At 45.5% G+C, this 22,952-nt stretch overlaps 1 protein-coding gene across 1 annotated transcript in view; it reads right to left on the reverse strand.

Annotated features, from left to right (window-relative positions):
* Nucleotides 1-22,952, reverse strand: part of LIAS (lipoic acid synthetase) — a 212,995-nt gene that overhangs the window by 110,270 nt on the left and 79,773 nt on the right. Inside the window, exon 4 of the mRNA XM_069202039.1 lies at nucleotides 10,997-11,077. Within this exon, the coding sequence (XP_069058140.1) occupies nucleotides 10,997-11,077 (81 nt within the window). The remainder of the gene's footprint in view (nucleotides 1-10,996; nucleotides 11,078-22,952) is intronic.

A 22,952-nucleotide genomic window follows, 5' to 3' on the forward strand; every position in this document is an offset into this window, starting at 1 on the left:
ACTCCAGACCAATAGGTTTTTGTGTAGAAAAATATTCTTTTTTAATTTACCTCTCACGTGGTTGTCATGGAATAGTTGTTACTGTACTCACCTGTATGAAATGGAGCGGTAATCTTGTAGTCCCCCTGACTACTACTTTAGCTTGGTTTTTCAGTTTGGTTAATATTGCTGTTTTTTACTGCACTGTTAAATAGGTCTCTGTTAACATGCATTACCTGAGCTACACATCGACACGCCATACTTGCAAATTTGCTTCCACTGGAACAGAACTTTTCTATATTCCAAGATCTGACGTCATTATTTTTAGGACTTATTTATTCTGCTCCCAACAGCATGTCATACCATGCTACAGACGTTATGTCTTTATCCCACATTATGTCATTTGTGGAATGTTAGATCTATCTATGTACTGATGCGTGTACTTCCTCATCTTGTCAGTATGCAAGCACTGGAAAGCAGTAAAATTAAAAATGCAATAAACAGATATTAAAAAAGTGTTTGTGCCTGCTCTTCTTTATTGTGTGTTTTGCTGTACATCAGATCTTTGAGAAGGGAACTGCACCTCATACTTAGTAAGATGGGGCTCCTTGATGTTACGAGCCTCCGGTAACTTCCTCCTCCTTTACAGACCATCACTTAGCAATTCTACATTCCCAGACACAATTCTAGACACAGTTTCAAACTTTCCAACACTATATTCCCACCTATGCATTTTTGGGGACCTAAACATTTGGTTTGCCAAACCCAATTTTCCCCATACAAAAGCTATAATCTCTGGCCTAGTCACATTGAACCTACATCAGATTGCACACAGTCCCACACACATCGCTGGGCATATCCTAGATGTTGCTTTCGCAAACCCAGAACTAGCTACCATTCAAGGCATCACACCAGTCACATGGTCAGACCACCATTTAGTAACACCACACATCAACACACCCATGACCACCATACATACATCCACCTATCGACCATGGAATAAACTCAATTTTGTACACTTAGAAACACAACTAACAGCCAACACAGATCTAGAAACAAATTCTGTTAAAAAAAACCTTACCAGTGGCTACAGAAGTTTTCAATATCCTAATACACCTAAGAAAAACAAAACAGGACAAAAAAAAACAAGCACCTTGGAGAAATACAGAACTGGAAAAGATAAAATAACAAATCAGAAGGCTGCAACCAACCTGTCTCACATCAAACAACATTCAAGACAAACTTCAGCTATGCAAACTTAACACAATATATTCAAATCAAGAATCAAAAAAGCTAAAATAAAGGCACTGCTCAGAGAGAATTCAAAATGCTGCAAATAAAGAATTTTATAAAATTCTCAACGAATTTCAAAAACCTAAATGCATGGAAGGAACTCATCCCATTACTTAACATTTTGCAGACAAACTGGCAACTCATTACACAACCAAGGCAGACACATTGGGCTCCTATTTAAAACAAAGGAAAACGACCAGCACCAACCTGTTTCCAATAATCCCCTCCAATAGTAAGCCAACCAGCCTCTGCACTCCAAACAAATATCACAAAATACATTTATGGATCTGGTCAAAGCAAGTAGGCCCTATGGCTGCCCTTCTGACCCTTGCCCACCACAAATCTTCAAGAATATTATTTTATCTACCTCTGCTGCCACACCAGTAAGAAGAATCATCAATAATTCTTTAACTAAATGAATCTTTCCTGATGACCTTAAAAAGGCATACATACACCCATTATTAAAGAAAACAAACCTTGACCCACATGACCCCAACAACTACAGACCAATTACAAATGGTCCTTTCCTGGACAAACTGATAGACAGAGCAGCTTGTGCCCAGAGGTCACAATTCATTGAAGATAACTCCATAGTTTCAGACCACCAAACTGGATTCCGCCCAGGAGAAGGCACTGAATCTGCCCTCATCACCATCTGGGACAATCTTAAAAACACAATAGACCGCCATGGAGTTGCTGCACTACTTCTCCTGGATCTCTCATCTGCCTTTGACAGAGTTGACCATGACACTCTAATACAAAGACTGTGAAGTCGGCATAGAGGGGACTGCTCTAGCCTCAAAATAGAACTAATGTCATTCATACTCTCCTTTCTTATCCAAGTGCTACTTCACAAAACCAGGGGTTTCTCAAGGCTCAATCATCTCACCCATGCTTTTCAACATCTACATGATGATGTAATTACCAACAATGATCAATGAATTTCAATTCACGTGCTACAACTATGCAGATGGCACACAAATACTTGTTAAACTGGAATGCCCCCAAAGAAACTGTAAACTCACAAATCTTCAGTTGCCTCAAAGTCATTGATCAGTGGATGACTTGGAGCCATCTCAAACTGAATGCTTCCAAAACAGAAATACTCACATGTGGTGATTGGAAAAATTATGATCCACTCTGCTCCTGGCCTGACAATCTGGGGCCACCTACTAAACTATCTAAGTAAGTAAGAAACCTTCGAATTACTATGGACTTCAAGTTAATAATGAATGCTCAACCAGGCAATTAACAAGATCAAGCTTCATCACCACGAAAACTCTGTGATGCATCTTCCTCCACCTCAGATTTCCACAAACAGTGCAGGCTACTATCTCTCTTGTACTATCTAAACTGGGTTACGCCAATAGTCTCTATCATGGATCATCTCTATCTACTATGAAAAAACTACAACGCATTCAGAACTCAGCTGCCAGACTACTCCTATATGTAAATCTACTAGCTCACATCTCCCCTGCCTTGAGGGCCCTACATTGGTTAGCAGCTGCCAGAAGATCCACCTTCAAGCTGCTTTGTATCACGCAAAAAGCAATACATGGAACAGGACCGCTTTTCTTCAGGAATAAAATCACCAAATACATTCAACAAAGAAACCTCTGCTCAAGATTGGTACCCTGCCTCAAAACATGACCGGACAAGAAAAAGACACCTTTCTCTCTTCAAGTGATCAAACTACGGAATTAATTATCCCCAAATATAAGATCCACTGCTAACTATCTTATCATCAGGAGACTACTCAAGAGGTATGTCTTTCCTACATAACCACCATACTCAAACGGCAATGGACTGTAAATCCTTGTATATGTAAACATGTTATAATTTGATTGTGTGTATATATCTAGATATTTGTATTTCTTCATACAAATACGTATAATAACTATTTTATCTTAAAATATATACATACTCTTTAGGTCTGTTTAACAAATGTATATTTCACTTAAATTGAATGTTTTTGTATGAGGAGGTGTACCTATGTTATGTATATACAACTGGCTCCTCGTTATCCGTGGCACGGTGGCACGCCGTCAACTCTACCAAAAATGCACATAAGGCAGCGATTTAGGTTACAGCATTTTTTTTATTATCTTGATTGTGCTGCAAGATTAAAACAGATAAGCGGCCAATGCGTTTCCGTGATATGCCTTCAACTGGGCCTCACAGACATCGGTGACAAACTTCATAAGTAAATATTATCTTAACTATTTATCCACAAGTATTTCACTATTGAAATATTGAGGAAAGAAAAAGTAATGTCATAAAAGTACACAAAGAAATTAACTTCAAATACTTCAATTAACTTCAGATACTGTAACTCAGGAAAGCCTGTGTTTATACAACTTTAAATCTCAATTTATTATATTCCTTACACATTTATTACCTTGATTATGTAATCATGTATCTATATATTTACTACTCTAATCCTCCTGTACGATAAAAAAAAAACATTTTACACTCTCAAAAGCTTTACTCTGTCTGACCATCACCCTATACCTCTATCAATCTATCCTCTATCTCCACTCTCTGACTCATCCCAAACCCATTCTACCTCTATGATCTCCAAAGTAACCCTTCCCAGACTCTTCCCTCCTCTATCCCTCCTGGCACACCCAAAACCTCAGTTCACGACAATGATCTCCTAAACAACCCTACTAAATTCTCACTCATTTATCGCTCCTTTGACTCATCCTAAACCCCATTAAAATACTATGATCTCCCTAGTCCCTTTTGACGGGCTCTTCCAACCCCCACCCCTCCTTTTCTCATCCCAAACCTCATCTTACTACTATGATCTCCCAGTTAATATTTCTGGATTCTTCCCTCTTCTATCCCTCCATTATTCTACTCAAACCAACTAACAGACTCACACGACCTCTGCTCAAATGAACTCATACCTCCCTATACTAATACTGCACTCATATTTCCCTATACTAATCCACCACTAATCCTTCTGGGTTCCAGAGTAGCGGGCTGCTCGCCGAAAAGCGATTTGACGCCTCATCAAAGGTAGTAAATGCTATAAAAATACAATTACCAATATATTGCTACCTACCTTTCTCATTACTTGGAAGGACTGAGGACCCTTCCTCTCCAGAATGGCTGAGCACCCACAGTGGGCTTGCAATTCGTGGAGGGCTTAGACACTCAGGACGTGTCTACTTTACAGTAGGTTAACCACTTTGATAGTTGAGTGTGGGAAGTGTGGGATATTGGGGTGGGGTTCAGTGCCCCTTTGGCCAGAGGTTGAGTCAGTAGGGGTGGGGTATGATCTGTCTGAGGAAGGGATTGGGCAGGGACCATTGGAATATGTTGCGTTTTGTTATTTTCTTTTATTGAGGTTGCTTCCACACACACTGCCAATGCTGCCTAATATTAAGTTGGTTACTGTTATATTTGAGGCAAGATATTCCCCACATTTGCAACATGTATGGCTGTCATGGGGAATAAATACAAATTCCTCACTTGGAATGTGAGAGGTTTAAATAATCCAGTGAAACAGCAGAGGGTGCATGCCTTTCTCTGGCAGTATGGGGTGGCCATAGCATTCCTCCAGGAAGTGTACCTGAGGGTGGGGAGAATTAAATTAAATGTCTCAAAAAAAAGTGGCAGGCAGATTTATGACACATCCTACTCCGGCCATGCCCGAGGGACCATGATCAGAGTCGCTCCCGGAGTCCCCTTTAAAAAGAAACATGTACTGACTGATGCAGATACACTAGACGCCCATGAGCTATGTCTTCTTTATATATCTCCCTAATACAGATGACGGAACATTCCTAAGTGCAATGCTGGCAGCAGGGCAGCAGCACAGGATTTCATTGGAGCAGTGGTGGTTCTGCGAGGAGACTTTAATCGAGTAATAGATGGTATGCTGGACAGAACCCGGCCACGCTGCGGTAATACACCCAATATGACATCAGCGCTCAAACAGACTAGGGCGATTATGAGACTAGTGTATGTATGGTGCACACAACAACCACAGACACTTGCTTCCTCCTGTTACACCTCTACGACAGGTACACATAGTAGAATAGATTACTTTTTGATACAGGCTGACGCAACACAGCGCATGACTGACTCAGTTTACCTAGCCCACTACACATCTGACCAAGCATCCTTGCTGGTAACATATACTCTTTACAGGGTGATACCCAGGGTGCTGCTTTGGTACCTCAGAATTGAGGCGCTGATGGTTTCAGTCTTTTGTGGTACATTCAAAGAGGCCATTGAACAATATTTTGAAGTAACTGGGACAGTGCGGGTGACCGAGCAGTGGAATAGGATGCCATGAAGGTGGTGATCTGGGGGGGTGTATGGCCACATCCAGGGGCATACTCCAATCACTTGAGAGGGACCTGGCATGCAGTGAAGCAGCTTTACAGACTCTTGAAAAAGAGCTGGTGTCCCACCCAGAGACCCTTTGGGACTGGGATCAAGCCAGGCACAAGATATATGGGCTCTGCACCACCTAGAAAAACATACCCAACAAACTCATCGGCAGTGGTTTAATACAGAGGGGACAGGGTGGGATGCCTCTTAGTGCAACTTATAAAATCTGAAACCTCAGGACAACCCATACTATCCCTGAGAGACCAAAGGGGGACCATTGTCTCTACCCAGCAGGCAATTATTGAAGTCTTTGCTGATCATCTCCGAGAGGTGTGCGATGCACCACAGCAGTCAGACATGCAGGGCCTTCCTGACTATCTGGCACAACAGCTCCTACCGGAGCTTAGGCAGGAAGATCAAGAGGGCCTTGGGGTCCCACTGACCCAGAATGAGCAGTCTAAAGCAGTAGACGTGTTGAAGACCACTAAATCTCGGGGGGAGAGACATATTATATGGAGAATTTTATAAAGCCTTCTCAGAGCCCTTGATAGACAAAATGCTGGCTGTCTATAATAAGGAGATCGAGACGGGTGTCTGCCCAGATTCCATGCAGGAGGCTCTGGCGGTGCTGATTATAAAAGTCGGGAAGGACCCTAAGGAGGCAAGCTCCTATCGTCAAATCTCCATGTTGAATGTAGACCAGAAGACCCTCAGTCATATGCTGGCAGCGAGACTGCCACCCCATCTCCCACAACAGATCCATATAGATCGGTAGGGATTTAGTCCACGATGGAATACGCAGAGCAACCTGTGCCACCTGACTCATGTTTTACACGATCCCAGTCTTGACACTGACCCGTAAGCTTTAGCTTTTTTAGATGCAGAACATACATTTGAGTCGGTCAGCTGGTGTTGTATCTGGCAGATATTGACCAGGAGAGGCCTCAGCCACCCTTACGTTAAATAGATGCATTTACTCTACAAAGGCTGACAGCAAGGGCTCGCACAGGGTGAAGTGTCTTAACCCGATATATCGCTAACGAGAGGCACCTGCCAGCGCTGCCCACTATCTCCCCTGATTTTTGCCCTGTCAATAGAGCCACTAGCATGCCTGCTCTTCTAGGTGCTGCGGGGACGGGGCATACGGGTCGGTCACACAATGTATGTTGTCTCTCTATATTCCGACAGTGCCATGCTCTATTTGCATAAACCGCACCTCTCAGTTCCAATCCTGCTTAATGTAATGCAAGAATTTGGAGACCTTTCGGGGCTCTGCCTTAAATCACTCAAAGTCAACCCTCTTCCCATTGGGCCTACTACATGAGCTTCCGGTGGAGCGTCTGCCTGCGTCAGGCTTACCCTGGACATTGGCTAATGTCAAATACTTGGGGATGTAGGTGGCACATGATATACAATAAATGTACGACCTGAACCTGGTTTGGGTGATCCACAACCTGCGACCCTCCATAGTCTTCTGGAACACACTAAACTTGCCCCTAATGGGGAACATAGCTCTCATAATAATGGTGGTACTGCCTCGATGTCTTTATGTCCTGCAGGGTGTGATGTATGAAATCCCTCAACGAGTCTGTATGGAATTGGACAGATTATTAATAAAACTAATTTGGGTGCAGAGGTGCTGTATGGTCAGCTTTTCTACCCTCAGGAGGGAATGGAACAATGATGGAATGGAGGTCCCCAAATTCGAGCTTTACTACTTGGAGTCACACCTCCTTCATGCCATCTACTGGCTCAACAGCAAAGACAACTGGCCAGTACCAATAAGGGTTATGCGTTGGGGTGCTTTTGATAAGAGGGATGGGTCCCAGACTCCCTACCCCACATGGTCAGGCTGTTATGGGAACTATGGGAGAGGGTGGCGCAGCGAATACTACGCAGATTGCCATACGCCCTGGACCTTGACTTCTGGATTGTGGGGCCCTCTGCACAGATAGCTCAGTCGATGGTGACTGGCAAGTTGCATGAGGGAGGGTGTATCATGTTGTCAGATCTGTACCCTGAGGGCCGCTTTGTCACCATGCAGGACATGTTTGACCCGTTTGGGCTGAGAAGGGGCCAATTCTTACAATACGCCAAGATTGTGGCTACGGCTCGTCAACTTTGGCCGTCATTTCCCGATGGTCCTGAGCCCACGCAGATGATGGTCACCCTGCTTTCCTTGGAGGGAGGTCGCAAACTAATTACAAACATTTATAGGGCACTACATGCGGATAGTCTCCGGATGCCCTTGTGGGTGGAGGATGTCTGGCAACGCGTTATTGAGGATCCCATTAGTACTAAAGACCGGCTAAAAATTCACAGTGGCCTGCGCAGAATGTCGATAAATGTGTGGTTTAAATTAGTGCAATATAACTTTGTTCAAATGGACTAGCTGTCCCTTAGGAGACTACATGCCATCTAACCTACAAGAGACCAGAGCTGCGCTACGTGGGGTGATGCTGTTGTGGTTTTCTCCATGTGGTATGGAGTTGTTCAGTAATTGGACTCTACAGGGTGGAGATTCTGGCCCAACTCTGAACTGCCACGGGAGGGGGCGTATCATTCAAGATTAACCAATGTCTGCTGGGCTTATTCCCGGACACTCCCCTCCCCCCAAAAAAATTGAGTAGGTGTTTTACGATACTGGGTGTCACAGTAGCGAAGATACGTATAGGTATCTGCTAGCTAAGTGCAAGGCTTCCCTGATTGTAAGACTGGAAGAAGGATTTTGTAGAACAGGCAGGTGGAGGAAGCCATATATGTAAGGTGCGCAGAGATGAGAAAGTAAAAAAGGATCTACTCTCCTGTGGAGCCATGATACAGGCCCTATCTGAGCCTGCAGTGTATAGTACTCCTAGATGAGTTCCCTATGCAAGAAAAGCGCAGGCCAGACTGGGGAGGTACCAGAGCATATAATCATGGGTAAAACCATTGCTATGACCATCCCAGGACAGGTTGCCCTGCTAGAGACTAACAGGCACAGTGGACATTTCCCCTATGACAATGTACCAGCAGATAGGTGGAAGCTTTGGGGGAAGGGAGGGTATGAGGGAGATGGGGATTTGAAGTAGTACAATGTTTGTTGAATTATTGTCAACCAATGATTATTACTCTCCTACTGTAGCTAGTGGGATATACTAGCAGGGTCGATAAAGAGTGAGGATACTGCTATGTAATACAATTTGTTGAAATGCCAATAAAGAACATATTAAAAAAAAACTCAGGTTAATACTTGTGATCAATTGCTGTTGCAGCTCTTTGACTGGGTGTCCAAGGGAAATTGCTTCAATAAGGGTGCCTCAAAGGTGGCATTATGCCGTTCCAGCAAAGCCCCTTGAGGAGCAATGACCTGGATTCCGGCAGGAGGAGACATGCCTCACTGAACGCGAGCTGGCCAGAGACTGGCAAGTATGTTGGAAGGGGAGGGACTGAAAGCAGCGAGATGCTGCAAGCGGTCAGGGAGGATGATCATGGCAGGAGAAAGAGAATGTGAGTCACTGCGACTGCCACCAAGGAGCACTGAACCAGACTTAATCAGGCCCTGCCTGGCCGAGTCCTGTTCTCCTGGATGCATCAGAATCAACTGATGTTCAATACCGATAAAACGGAAATACTCTTCTTTGGCATGGAAGCACCTCCTGTTTGGCCTGCTGGTCGGAGTGAGCGACTCCTCCGCTCCCTCAAAGAGAGGTGGTTAAGAGCCTAGGATTCAGTTTTATTGACCAGCTTTTGTACCAGCCTTAAGTTAGGTCTGTGGTAGGAGCTTCCTTCGGGCTCCTCTGCACATTGAAAACATTTCTGTTTTGTATGTCTGTTCCAGCCAATAAGACTACAATTCATATTACTTCTCGGCTGGACTACACCAATGCTTTGTACCTTGGAATGCAAAACTATGTTATCCATAGACTGGAGGTGGTCCAGAATGCAGCAGCTCCTCAATCCTCCTTTGAGAACCCAGGTTTCTACCGATCTGTATGGCCTGAATTGGCTCCTTGTGAGGAAATTAATTTTGTTTTAGACACTAGTTCTGATCTACTGAGCCTTACATCAGATAGACCCTAGATACCTGAGCACCAGAATTCACTTCAACTGTCCTTCTGGGAAGGTCCGGTCCTCCAATATGGCCCTAGCTACCGTCTCAAGAAGTCACTGTACAGGGGCTGACTCTTTCTCCTTTCTGGGTCTCTCTGAGTGGAATAACCTTCCCCCTTGACCTCCATCTCGTGAGTTCAGATCTTTAAAAAGAAGTTGAAAACATAGCTTTTCACTCAGTTGTAAAGGCATTATTGGTAGACTAGTGCTGGGACACTCCTTGGAGCATCTGTGCGGTTTACAAATCTCATTCATCATTATAATAGATGATAAAATGGTGGCAGTGCAGGGAGCGAGAGAGGAGTCTAACCAGCGGGGACAAGTAGGAAGGGAACAAATGCTGCTGACGAAGTCTGTGCATCGTGATAATAATTATAAACAATAACCTACAACAAATATGGACGTCACAATAGTAAAAACCAAGTCATTACAATGTAAAAAACACCAGTACATGAAAGAAAGAACAGTGAGGTACTTAACATGGCTGCCATGCAGAAAAGAGGTGGTGCTTACATTGCTTACCCTGTTTATAGAGCCACATGAGTTATGATTGGTTATCGGACATTCTGTTATGGGATGTGTAGTTTAGGTTGGAACTCTGGGATTTGTAGTTTTTCTTCTACAACTCTTTGTTTACTCTGTTGTTTATATAGCTTTTGTTGAATAAAATCAAAGAGGAGAACGCCTAATCTTAAGCCTCGGGTCCCGTCATAGAATCTGTTTTTGACATCATGTTATTCCTAGACTGGTAAAATGATGCTACCTGCATATGTGGTTTGAATAATTCATTTTAAAGCAGGAGAAGCTGACTGGGTGTAAAAGAAAGAGCGTCATTAGCAGGCATATAGAACCCTGCATAATACCTAGATCTGCAGCAAATCATAACAGTTTTGCATTATTGGTTAGATTTGGTCTAGTCAAACAACTGTGTGGAAATACCCCTAACCTTTCACTTTAGGTCTGAGTTTTTAGTAGTAAATAAATCGTGTGGCTGAAGCCAGTAACTCACTTTTTAGTGTGGATTTTATACATTCTCCGGATGTAAAGTCAAATAGCCACAATTTGAAAATGTGTGAGGAAAATAAATAATTACTATAGTCAACCATTTATTACCCAAAGCATTTGTGCTCCTGCATCTACCAAAATCAAGCCTTGGTAGAGTTTCGATTTGGTGTTAAGTGCTAAACAGCAATAGCACACTTTTTTATTCCATACCAACTCACAATACCTATTGTCAAAATCTATCTATCAGATTTTATTGGTGCCAGAGCGGGATCAAACTCACCATAATTGTTGCTGTAGCTGTAGCATATTCGCCTCCTCCCCAGCACTCGCCAATATTGGGACAACGTGCTTCTTCACAAACCTGCAAATGAAAAATATTTCAGTATGATAAGTCTATTTAAAATGTATATTTTTTCTTAATTCTATGGTCTCTGGTATGCAGTGCTATATACATAAAACTTAAGAGGTACTCTTTTATAAAAGTGTTCTAAAAACAAAATATCAAAGACAGCATGTCTATGGCAGATTATCAGGGTAGATGGATGTGAAAATAATTTGTTAAATGAACAGCTAACACTGATAGATTAAATATAAAAGAGATGAGGGGCGTTGTCGAAGCAGCCAAGATGGCGGGCACATCGTAATGGGGCTCCTCGTATCTCCTCCGCTATCCTGTGCCGTGGGCCAACTCCAAATTGCCGACACCATGTACATAGTCTCTAGGCGTCCTCACAGTAGATGTCAGATACCTTGACCCACGGGCCTGCTGCTGCGGGGATTACAAGTGTGGGTCCTGCTAGTGCAGACAACATGGGGGCCACCAGTGGGTCATAGTGTGAGCCCATCTCCAGCCTAGACAGCCTGCACATCCCCTTACACAGAGCACACACAGGCCGCAACTCGTCGGAGACACAGGGTGAAGACTGGAGGCGAGTCGTGAGCCCCAGTGCCTCTTCAGTGTGCTTGCTGGCTGGCGCCTGGCCCAGTCTTGGGTTGGTCATGCAGCCAGGGCCGCAGAGGCTGCCTGCGGCCAGCGAGGCATACACCAAACTCTGTGGCCCAAATCCAGTTTCCCCCGCAGCTGGGGCTGACCTCTACCCCATGGCGAGACAGAACTGTCGTTGGGTCTGCTGGGGCCCTGGAAGCTTGTGCACCCAACAGGGACTCCTCTCCGGGTGGTTGTGGGGGATTTCAGGGGGCCTATATGGCCTGCACCTGATAAACTTAGAACCCCAACTTTACTGCAGCAAGAACTTTGCAATTTAATTGGACTCCATAATTGGATGCCCTCGAAACGGGAATTGGGGAGCCTCTCTCCAGCCAGGCTGCTGACCTGACAGATACATCTGTTACCCCCCCACTGTAATGAATTTTGAGTGATGACTGCCCCCTCTGCCCACCTCCCGGCTGCCTCCACTGGAGCTCTGTGGTAAACAGACCAGGAGGCTGGTGCTGGCTGCCCTTTCGGGCCTGCTGAGGGGCCCTTCAACAGTGTGGCATATTGCTATATGGTGGCCCCACGGGGAGCGACTTGAGGAGAGCCTCCTATACAGACCTTGGATTAACACGCTGGGAGTGGGTTCCCTCGTGTCTGCTGACCTCCGCCTTGGCTGCTCGTGCTGCCTCTCTCTGAACTCTGAGGTGACAGGGTCGAGAAATGAGGCCTCCAACCCATCCATGGACCGACCGAGCTAAAGACTGTTCGACAGGGAGACAGACTTGTCGAGATTCATGTGACTTGGCTCTGCTGTGGCTTGCCCTCTTTCCCCCGTCCCCAACACAGTGATGTGACCTAGCTCAGCTGTGGCCTGCTTCTCCTCTCCCGCCCTCGACACCGTAGGACGCACTGTCCTGCCCCCTTTACATTACTATGGAGAAAGACAAGGTTCAAGTGGGGGCTCAATTCAAAATGAATAGGTACACTACTTGCCCCTCTGACTCTACTAGGCAACAGACGGCTGGTACCCAGGGTCAACATCCCCCAGCTGTCGAAGATGTGGCTCAAATTCTTCAAGCCATCCAAACTTCCTGGGAAGCCATCAAAACGAAGATTTGTGAGGTGGTAACTGATGTGGGTCTCCTCTGCCAGTACCTCAGCTGCATGGCGGGAAGGGTTGCCGAAGTTGAGGGATGAGTTCCTACCCTAGAGGATGACTCAACGGACCTCAAGACAAAAGTAACTGAATTAATCTCAACTGTTCGTACCCTGGGAGCCAGAGCAAAGGATGCCAAGGATAGCTCATGACGCAGTTACCTGCATTTTGGGGGGGTTTCCAGAAGGGCTTGAAACTCCACACCCAGAACCCTTCCCCAAAGACTGGATTAAATCATGTATCCTTGAGGGGGCTCTGTCCCCATTCGTGACTCAGTGAGCACACCGGTCTCTGATGCAACAAGCTCCTCTCCTGGGGCACCACCACTCTGTCACTTTCAAAATTCAGAACTTCCGTGATTGAGATATCATCCTCTGGCAAGCTTGTACCCATGGCAAACTGCACTTCCAATAAGCTCACATTATGATCTTCCCTGATTATACGAAATCCACCCAGAAACAATGCAAATCCTTTGACGCAGTCAAGCAGAAACTTATGGCAATGTCCCTCCAATATATGTTGCTCTTACCCACATGGCTGAAAGTAATTCATGGGTCTTTTTCCTACTTCTTTGACATCCCAGAGGAGGCGTGGGGTGGGCGGCAGAGAAGCAGGTCCTTAGACGATATGACCGCCCCAAATCTGAATACTGATGAAGGACATAATTCACTGCTCACAGCTACTGCCCAGGCTCGGAACTGCCTGCGCACTACATCCCGGGGAGGCAAGGCCAACTGAGACATTCCCATGAGCCCTCAGACACAGATCCTGATGGCCCCCAGAATGGAAGGGGATGCTCCCCACTTCCCTGACCCAGGAAGGTTCCTCGGGGTCCCTGAGAGCAGATACCGGACAGCAGATACCTCTGAATCAGGGGGTTCTTGACATGGTCTGCAGTAGAGACCAGCTACAGCTAGTACTCGACTACTGGCACTAGCCCCAGGGAATGACTTGATACCTAACAGAAGATCCTGCATAGGAGGAGGTCTACCTGGAACACCCTGTTGTATGCTCTATTTCAGTGGTTCCCAAACTGTGGTACGCGGACCCCTGGGTGTCCGCGAAGACTCCTCAGGGGGTCCGCAACTGCTTTGAAAATTTAATAATATTAACAGTAAAGGTCTCCAGCTTTCAGGAATGACTGAGTGTTGGGGGCCTGATCCTAATAATGAGTCAGTGGGGGGCCCTGGGTTCCAGTAATGATAAAGTGGGGGTCCACAGAAGTCAAAAGGTTGGGAACTACTGCTCTATTTACTCTGTTGAGGGATGGTTGGCAACAGATGGTTCTCGGGTAGAAGTGTGGAGTAGGAGATTGTTACTGTTGGGGGGGGGGGTTCAGATTTATGTTTCACTTATTATTTGTCAGTTGGTTGTGATTGCTTCCATTCACACCTTGTGCTGCCTACCACGTTTCCTCCAGCAGACATGCCTACATTTTATTGACCCTCCTCATCTGACTCATGGCTGAATTCAGTCTTTCCTCCTGGAATGTCAGCAGCTTTCTTGACCGCATCAAATGCTGTCAAGTTCCTCATGTGTCACTATCCAGGGGTTGCACTCTTGCAGGAGACTCATCTCATGGGTCCTCTATGCCCCCTTCTTACCCAGATTCAGCTATGATTAGGTATTTCATGTAGGGGCTCCAGATGGACAGTGATATTACTTCACAAACACTTTGCTTTGATTACGTAGCAGGGGGAGAGGGGTTGGGACACTGGAAGGGAAACCTTACAACATTCTGAATATCTATGTTCCCCCTCAGCTGCACAAACTCTTGGGGAGATCACAGGGGTGGTTGCTGCACTTCCATTTGGGGCACAGCACCTTTGGGGGAGACGTTAATGCTACCCTAAATCTGGACGTGGATGTCCCTGGATCCCCTTTGTACTGCAGTGGGAAGCTATCCGGGGTTCTTCTATCCCGGGAAGTCTCCCTGGGGCTATGCGATATCAGGCAGGTGTGGCATCCTCGGGAGAGGGCGTATACCCATACCTTTGCGCACACCATGTCCTGCAGTACCGACATATTCCTCCCTGCCGTGGACTTGACATCCACATTGGTTGTTAATATCCACCTCTGTGGGATATCCGACCATTGCCCCCTGCTACTTCAGTCTGGTTCCTCACAGATGATAATTTCCTTTACCACCTGTTGGGAGAACTGTGCTCCTACTCTGAAATTACCAAAGGGAAAGTCTAAGGAATGGGCACCCTATGGACAGCGAGTAAAACTATGAATTGGGGGGGCCAAAACATACCTTAAACACGCAGACTGGAACAGGTACTGTCACATAATGGAGCTCGAATCCTGTATACTCCATTTGGAGTCTGTGATGGCTGCAAAAGCAACTGAATCCCTCAGCCAGCAACTAGACATTGACAGGGCTTTCCTACGTCAACTCACATTTCAAGAGGTCTGCCAATGTGGGTGCACGTCCACTCAATGCATTTACGAGCACAGTGATAAAAGCAGTAAGCTTCTGTACCAACTGCCCACCAGAAATGCAAGCTTGCGGCTGATCCCTTCCATCGCTGACTCAACAGGAATCCCAGTCCATACCCCAGAAGTGACTGTGGGTGTATTTGCAGACTTTTATGAACAACTCTATGCCCAGCAGCCGAGACCCGCTGGTGAACTCACTCATACTGTACTGTCGGAGGTCCCTCTCCCTTGTCTTACCCAGGCCCAGCACACAGGTCTAGACTCTACCATTACTGATGACAAAGTATTGGCTGCAATTCAAGACCTGAACCCAGGGAAGACCCCTGGTCCAGGCGGTTTCACCCTTGATTATTACATTAGACTTGAGAAGTTGTTGCTTCACACCTGCTGCAACTGTACAAGGAAGCAGGGAAAATTTGTGCTTTTTCTTTAGACCTTGACCTGGCAACTATTGGTGGTCATCCCTAGATTGTACTACTCAGTGACCAACTGTGCCCCGAACTACCAGGGGCTACCCCAAACCACCTACAGATATCACAATCTATGCTAAGATTCTTGCCAATAGGCTGCAACGGGTCCTTGTCACTCTAGTTCACCCAGACCAACATGGGTTTATGCCTACTCATGCCACTAGACATTGTAGATGCCAGGGCCACACTGCCATAGTCAACGCCTGTGACATTGGAGAATTTGTAGCCTTGCTACTCGTGGACTTCGAAAAGTTCTCTGATACAGTGGACTGGGACTAACTTGATTCGGTGCTGGGCCACATAGGTCTTGAACCTCTTTTCTGCAACTTGGTTAAACTCTTCTACTCACAACCTTCAGCACAAGTCCTCAGTAACGCGGTGCTGCTATAGGTAGTTCCGATCAGACGAGCGACTCTTTCTGCTCCTCTTCGCCTTCGCCATAGAACCTTTGACTAGCATCATTTAGTATGACACCCAGATAAGGGGATGAAGAGAATTGCTCTCTATATGGACGATGTGCTTCTTTTTCTCGATGACTCCCCGACATGCGGTCTGTGCACGTTGACCATCATACGTCTCTTTGAGGAAGCCTCAGGGCTTCACATGAATCATGGAAATTTAATTTTGGTCCCCCCATGGTGGACTCAATGCGGTGCTTGAGTGGCAGTCTGATACACCAATCCATCTTCTCAGCTTCAAATATCTAGGGCTATACGTAGCCACAGTGCTGGAGTTCAAGCGCAGCCTTAACCTTCCTCCCCTCCTCCAGATGACTTAATCCAGCCTTAACGCCTGGGCAAATATTCCCCTTAACACTATGGGTCGAGATGCACTCATAAATGTGGTGCTACTTCCTCGCGGTCTATACACCTTACAAAATTTCCCTCTCCAGATCCCGAACACCTGGTTCGTTGAGGTAGCAGCAAAGCTCCAGTCCTTTCTTTGAGAGGTCAGCCCCCATGTATAGGGCTTGCCAAAAGTCCTCGTCCATTTACAACGGCGGCCTGGGAGCAGTGGATATCTAGTTGTACTACTGGGCATCCCAGCTCCTAGTTATTAATGACTGGCTGACTGGGGCTGGCGTGACCTGGCCTACCAACTTGCAGTAACTCACCTTGGACTGGACAGGATTATGCGCTACCTCTATAGCCGACCTCTTCCCCTCTGTCCCCTAGAGATCACAAGGGTAGTTTTCCTGGTGTGGTAGGCAGCTAAAAGATTTATAGGATGAGATAAAAAGATGACCTATCAAACTCCCATCTGGAGCCGGCTCCCTCTAGTCATGTCCCTTGTTCCCTTGCTGGAACAAGGGATATGACTAGAGGGATGCTGATATTGGGACTTGATATGGATTACAGCCCTGGGGATATATGGTGGGGCTCCTATATGTACTCCTTTCACGACTTGCAGGCCCACTTTAGGCTTTTTCACACTCATTTTCATAAGTATCTACAGCTAAGACATGCACTTGAGCAATAACAAACACATTTAACTGATGTACCTGACTTTAGTCCCCTGGAAGCAAAATTGCTGATGGGTGCCCTGGACCAGGGAAGGATATCCTAGCTCTACCGCTCTTTGGTCTGTAACACCCTTGACGCACTGAACCAGCTCTGGTGCAAACAGGCATGACGGGTGGGGTACCTGGTAGATGTAGAATGGCGAGAGGCATGCATGGCCCCTTAGGTGCTTGCTATCTCAGCACGGCTGAGAATGATACAGATACACTACCTCCATTTAACCCACATGACACTACAAAGGCTCTGGCATGCAAGCATTCTCCTCAAACCGGATTGTACTCTATGCTCTTCCCCTAGGGCCGACTTTTTTAACATGGTATGGCTGTGCCCTGCAATCACACATTACTGGGGACAGATTTGCAGAGCTCTAAGTAGAATCGAGGATAGGACCATCACCCTGACAACAAACTGTTTAAAAAAAAAAAAAAAACTGAAAAAATGCACTGCTCCTTTAGGGAGCCAGCACCTTGTATCTCCCAGCATGTCTTGGACTGGCACTTGAGGAATTCTTTTTCAGAAAAACGTTCTGAGTTGTAAATTGAATATGTATTTGCTGTTCAAAATTGGAAGGATGGGGGACAGTTACCATTTCAGGGAAGATACATATCAAGCACAATTAGAATTACAAGTAATGTTTTCTTTTGCAGTGTATAATCTTCATTGCAGAAAACAGCAAGCTCATTCCAAACAAAAAAAACACTGTGGTTGGCAATGTGAATGCCAAAACAATCTAGAAAATTATGAGGCTATCAGATCTCATCCAAAGAGAATTTTTAGAGCACCCATCTATAGTATCTGCTCTAGAGTCTGGGTTTAGGCAGTTTCACTTGTGACAGTATGAGCAAACATTCAAGTAGCTCCTCTATAAATATCGAGAACTGGTACATTTCTCAATCAGGTGGCTGCAGCTTCCTTTTCATGTGTGGAATGAGCCTTTAGTTTTCCAAGAAGATGTTTGTTGGCTAGTTGATAGCATAAGGAAATATAAGAGCCAATCCATTTGGAAATGAGGACCGCTTGTATGAAGCAAACCATTTCTCAGGGGACCACAGTTAACAAAGAGCTGGTCACATTTCCTTCTACCTTTTGTTCTAGCCAAATAAATCTTGGAGACTTTCCTCACATGCAAAGAATGAAGGGACCGCCTGCAGGATTTTTGAAGAAAATTGGCAAAGATATTGTATGATTGATATCGAAGCCAGAAACTACTTTCAGTAAGAGAGAGGGTTGCATTCTCATAACTGTAGTGTTTTAATAGAAGACGGTGTAAGTTTCAACTGGAGAACACACCTGAAGTTCACTCACCCTTCATGCTGATGTAATGGCCACTAGAAAAGTAACTTTCATGTTAGATACTATAATGATGCCTGATGCATGAGGTCAAAAGGAGATGCCATCAATACTGATTGGTCCACATTGACTTCCCATGACCATGGGGGATAAGACTGCTGTTTAGAAGGATATGTTTTCTTTAATCCCTTCAAGAAGTCCTTTATGACAGGGATTGTAAAGAAAGATCTTTCAGAAGGGCATTTCCTATACGCTGCAATAGCAGCCTAGTATACTGCAATGGAGTGAAACTGATGATTTGATTCTGTACAGTTACGTAGATATTGAATGATTACGTGCTCCTAGGAGGGCATCAGATCATAGTTATGACAGATATCATAGAAAAAACATTTCCATTCAAAGGAATAGGATACCCTTATTGGTGGTCTCTCTGCTTCTTTCAGAATGTTCATACATTCTTGAGGTAGATTTCTTTTTTTTTTTTTACAAACCAATTGTGATTGATTTTTCATAATGACACACTTCAAGGACAGTGCAAGCCTTATTCTGCATAGTAATCAAATCATAGACCGCACCCTTCATTATATGAATTACTCCAAACCATAGTAGCTTCACCACTTCCCCCACACTCTGCAGAATTTGTGGGGACAACCTCTTACCGTATAGATAGATTTCTCCTGCTCTGCACACCAGTCCATGACAGAGTGTCCCGTCACCAAAGATGGAGGGTCAGCAGAGTTCCATTTACATGCTATGTCTATTTCGGCAATCACAGTGCCCACACCAACCAAGGAGTGATCCCACTCAGCCCGCCCCCAAATCCTGGTCTTCCCAATGTTCCAACAATGCTATCTATGGTGAAGGGTCAACGGGCCTCCCCAGTATGTGAGATAGAGTGTTGAAAACAGCAGATCAGTATTTCATGATTACAGGGCATGACCACAGCATATGAAAGAAAACTCTAGTTTCCTATGGACAGTGAAAATATGAGGGTGTCTGGAGTGTGTGTGCTCGCTAGAGTAGCAGTGTCAGGTAAGTAATGTTTTAATTGTATGTTGTATGTATGGCTGTTCGAGCAGTAGTAGCCCCCCCTCAGCGCCCTGAGACCCTCAAAGGCGAGTAGTGCACTTTACAAATACTCTGATTGATTGATTGAATTGTATGAATGTATGACCTGGGGGTGTGAGCATATGACGAGTTGTTGTTGTGCTTTCTCCCGTCCCACCAGCCACTTTCTTCTAGGGGGGCCTAGCCATGTCTCCCATCTTTTCCTGAGCAAAACAAAAAGATCTCGGAAGTTTATGACTAGATATCTATGCACACGGGTTATATTTGGGGGGGTATCCGAGAGGGAGGCACAGTGAAGTAGTAAAGTGTGACTAAGCAGTAGGTATTTATAGAAGTGGGAGTTATGTTAACCTATGAGAGAGATAGGCCTTGCAACAGTGAAAACCGAATTTGGCAGTATTTCACTGACAGGACATGTAAAACACATCAGTACATGTCCCACCCTTAACATACACTGCACTCTGCCCCTGGGACTACCTAGGGCCTACCCTAGGAGTGTCTTACATGTACAAAAAGGGATGGTTTGGGCCTGGCAAGTGGGTACCCTTGCCAGATCGAATTGGCAGTTTAAACCTGCACACACAGACACTGCAGGGATAGGTATGAGTCATGTTTACAGGGTTACCCATGTGGGTGGCAGAACCAAATTTTCAGACCCACTAGTAGCATTTGATTTACAGGTCATGGGTACCTCTAGTGCACTTTACTAGGAACATACTAGTAAATCAAATAGGCAAACCATGGATAAACCAATCACCAATACAATTTACACAGACAGCATATGCACTTTAGCACTAGTTAACAGTGGTAAAGTGCCCAGAGTCCTAAAGCCAACAAAAACACGCCAGAAAAAAACAGGAGGAAGGAGGGAAAAAGTTTGGAAATTACCATGCAAAAAGGTTCAGGTCCAACACAAATGTTTTTTGTGAAGTTGATAAGCATAAGAGTGCAGGGGTCAGGAAGGCGATGTAGATGGGCCAATGCAGCATGGACCCTACAAATGCACTGCTGGGTGCTATGGCAAGGGATGAATCCACACTGGTCAGGGTGGATAAGGATGGAGGAGAAGACTGTTTGCTAGGACCTATTCGCTAGGACCCTAACATAAAGTTTACATTCCGTGTTTATGAGGGGAAATGGGTTGGCAGGATAAACAGTGGGCTGAAAGGTGACCCTGCTAGTTCAAGATGACAACAGTGAACAAAATCAAGTCATGCGCAGCCCAACTCAATAGTTTTGTTGTACATAGATAGTAAGGGTGGCAGAACACCTTTGTAAATTTCAGATAATATTCAACAGGAAACCTTTTGGGATCCGGTCCCTTAAAAGGATTTAAACCCTTCAGGGCATTCTCTGGTTCAAGCATATCAATCGGTTGGTCTAGGTCCATCCTGATGGATGCAGACACTGTGGGCAGATGTAAATCTGAGATAAGAGGCAGAGTAGCCTACCTTGGCAGTCTCTCACATTTTGCATAAAGGAATTAGTAGTATTCAACAAAGGTGTCTGCTATGGCGAGGGAACCCATGACACACCAGCTGCTGGAGCCAGTTATTTCCGGGATCAGGAGTCGGCAACCAGTATAAAAATTAGCCGGACTTGTGTCTCCACTCATACATCCTTCTGGTAAAAGCAATCCAACATTTTGTGCTTCACTAAGGCAGAATTGTTGCAGAGAAGCCCAATGGATGGTCAGTTGGTGGTTCACCTGGTCATATGGCCCTCACAGACCTTACATTCAAGCGCCACGAATTGGGATTCTAGGGTGGTTAACTGCTGCTGCTTCTCTCTCTCCCGGGCTCTTAGATACATCTTGGCAGTCCCCAGCATGCAGGTCTTTCTGGCAGCCCAAAGGGTGCTGAGTAAGTCTACTGGCTTCACACATGTGGCTTGTCTTCTGCTGGGGGGATGTTGTATTTGGGCACTTGCGCATCTACCGGGATAGGGACGAGCACAGCATGAGCACTTGGAGGTAGCAATAGGATTGTGTGGGAAAGCTGGTAAAGGTCCCTGAACTCCTGAAAAAACATCAATGTCAACCCTCGCTGAACATCATCCAAATAAGTAATCACTATTCTCTACCACTTTGTAAAACCCTGAAGGATTGACACCTACCTGATCCACAAACCCTGCCAAAATGGCGTAATTTCCGTAAGCCTACGATAACAATGAATAAAACATAGGTCTGACATCCAACAGAGTATTGTTATCCAATTGTAGTCAGGAAGAGTGTGCGGTATCATACCACAGAGTAGTCCGAGGAGACTGTCAAAACTCAGGAGATTTACTTTGATTCGATAGGCAAAGGCATCTCGGTCCCCATTAATCCAATAATTGATCTTTGCAGTTTGTGCAGCAAGGTAGTATCCATAAAGATTGGTCATTCCAAGACCCCCTGTCAAACGGGGATTTGCTCGCAAAGATGAAGGCCACCTGATGACACCCCCCTCAATCCCTCCACCCAGAAGAAGATGGTAATCTTCAACGTGGGTTTTTGGAACCATTTCTAGGGGAAAGGTTGCCAGGAGGTATAGGAAACGAGGAAATCACATCTTCAATAAGGCTATGAGCCCCATAAGGTTCAGAGGTAGAGGGCCCCACTTTCACAAATCCCTATTAAAGGCTATCATAAGGGGTTGAAAATTAAAGGTCCATGCCATGCCCGGAAGGCGTGAGATGTCAATCCCAAGGTACTTGAAGGAGAGATGCCATATCAGTACCTCAGGGCATGAGACGTTAACTCCCGCTTCACCCGTAACCAGTAGTGATTTGTTCATATTAATCTGCAGGCCAGGGTCTTCCCCATACAGCTGGAAGATTTCTATGCATCTGGGGCCCAAAGACTGTGGACTTCCCAGGAATAATAGAATATTGTCTGCTCCTCAGCGCTCTCCTCCCACTCCCATCCCCTAATCCAAGCGTTGCATCTGATCAGGCGTGCCAGAGGCTCTGCTACTAGGACAAACAGGAACGGAGACAAGGGACAGCCCTGACAAGAGCTCATGCGGATCGGGAAGGGCCGGGATAGGGCTCTGTTTACCTAGGCTGTTGGGTCATTATAAACCAGACCTATGAGTCTACAAATGTAAGGTCCAAAGCCGGCTCGCTGCAGCACTGAATCCTTTGAACGACTCAAAGGCCTTTTCAAAATCGATGAGGAAGAAGGCCAGGTGGCATGATTAAAAGAGGGTACTCGGCCAGGCATGAATCTGCACTGGTCCGAATGGATCAGATAACTTAAAGGCAGACACAATTTAGCCACAAGGACCTTCGCAAATGTTAACATTCATGAGGGAAACATATCTTTACGCTGAGCAGCGGTCTTAGGCTCGTTCTTCTTGGGTATCACCATG

The sequence above is a fragment of the Pleurodeles waltl genome, chromosome 1_2, assembly GCF_031143425.1.
Source record: "Pleurodeles waltl isolate 20211129_DDA chromosome 1_2, aPleWal1.hap1.20221129, whole genome shotgun sequence".
Taxonomy (NCBI): Eukaryota; Metazoa; Chordata; class Amphibia; order Caudata; family Salamandridae; genus Pleurodeles; species Pleurodeles waltl.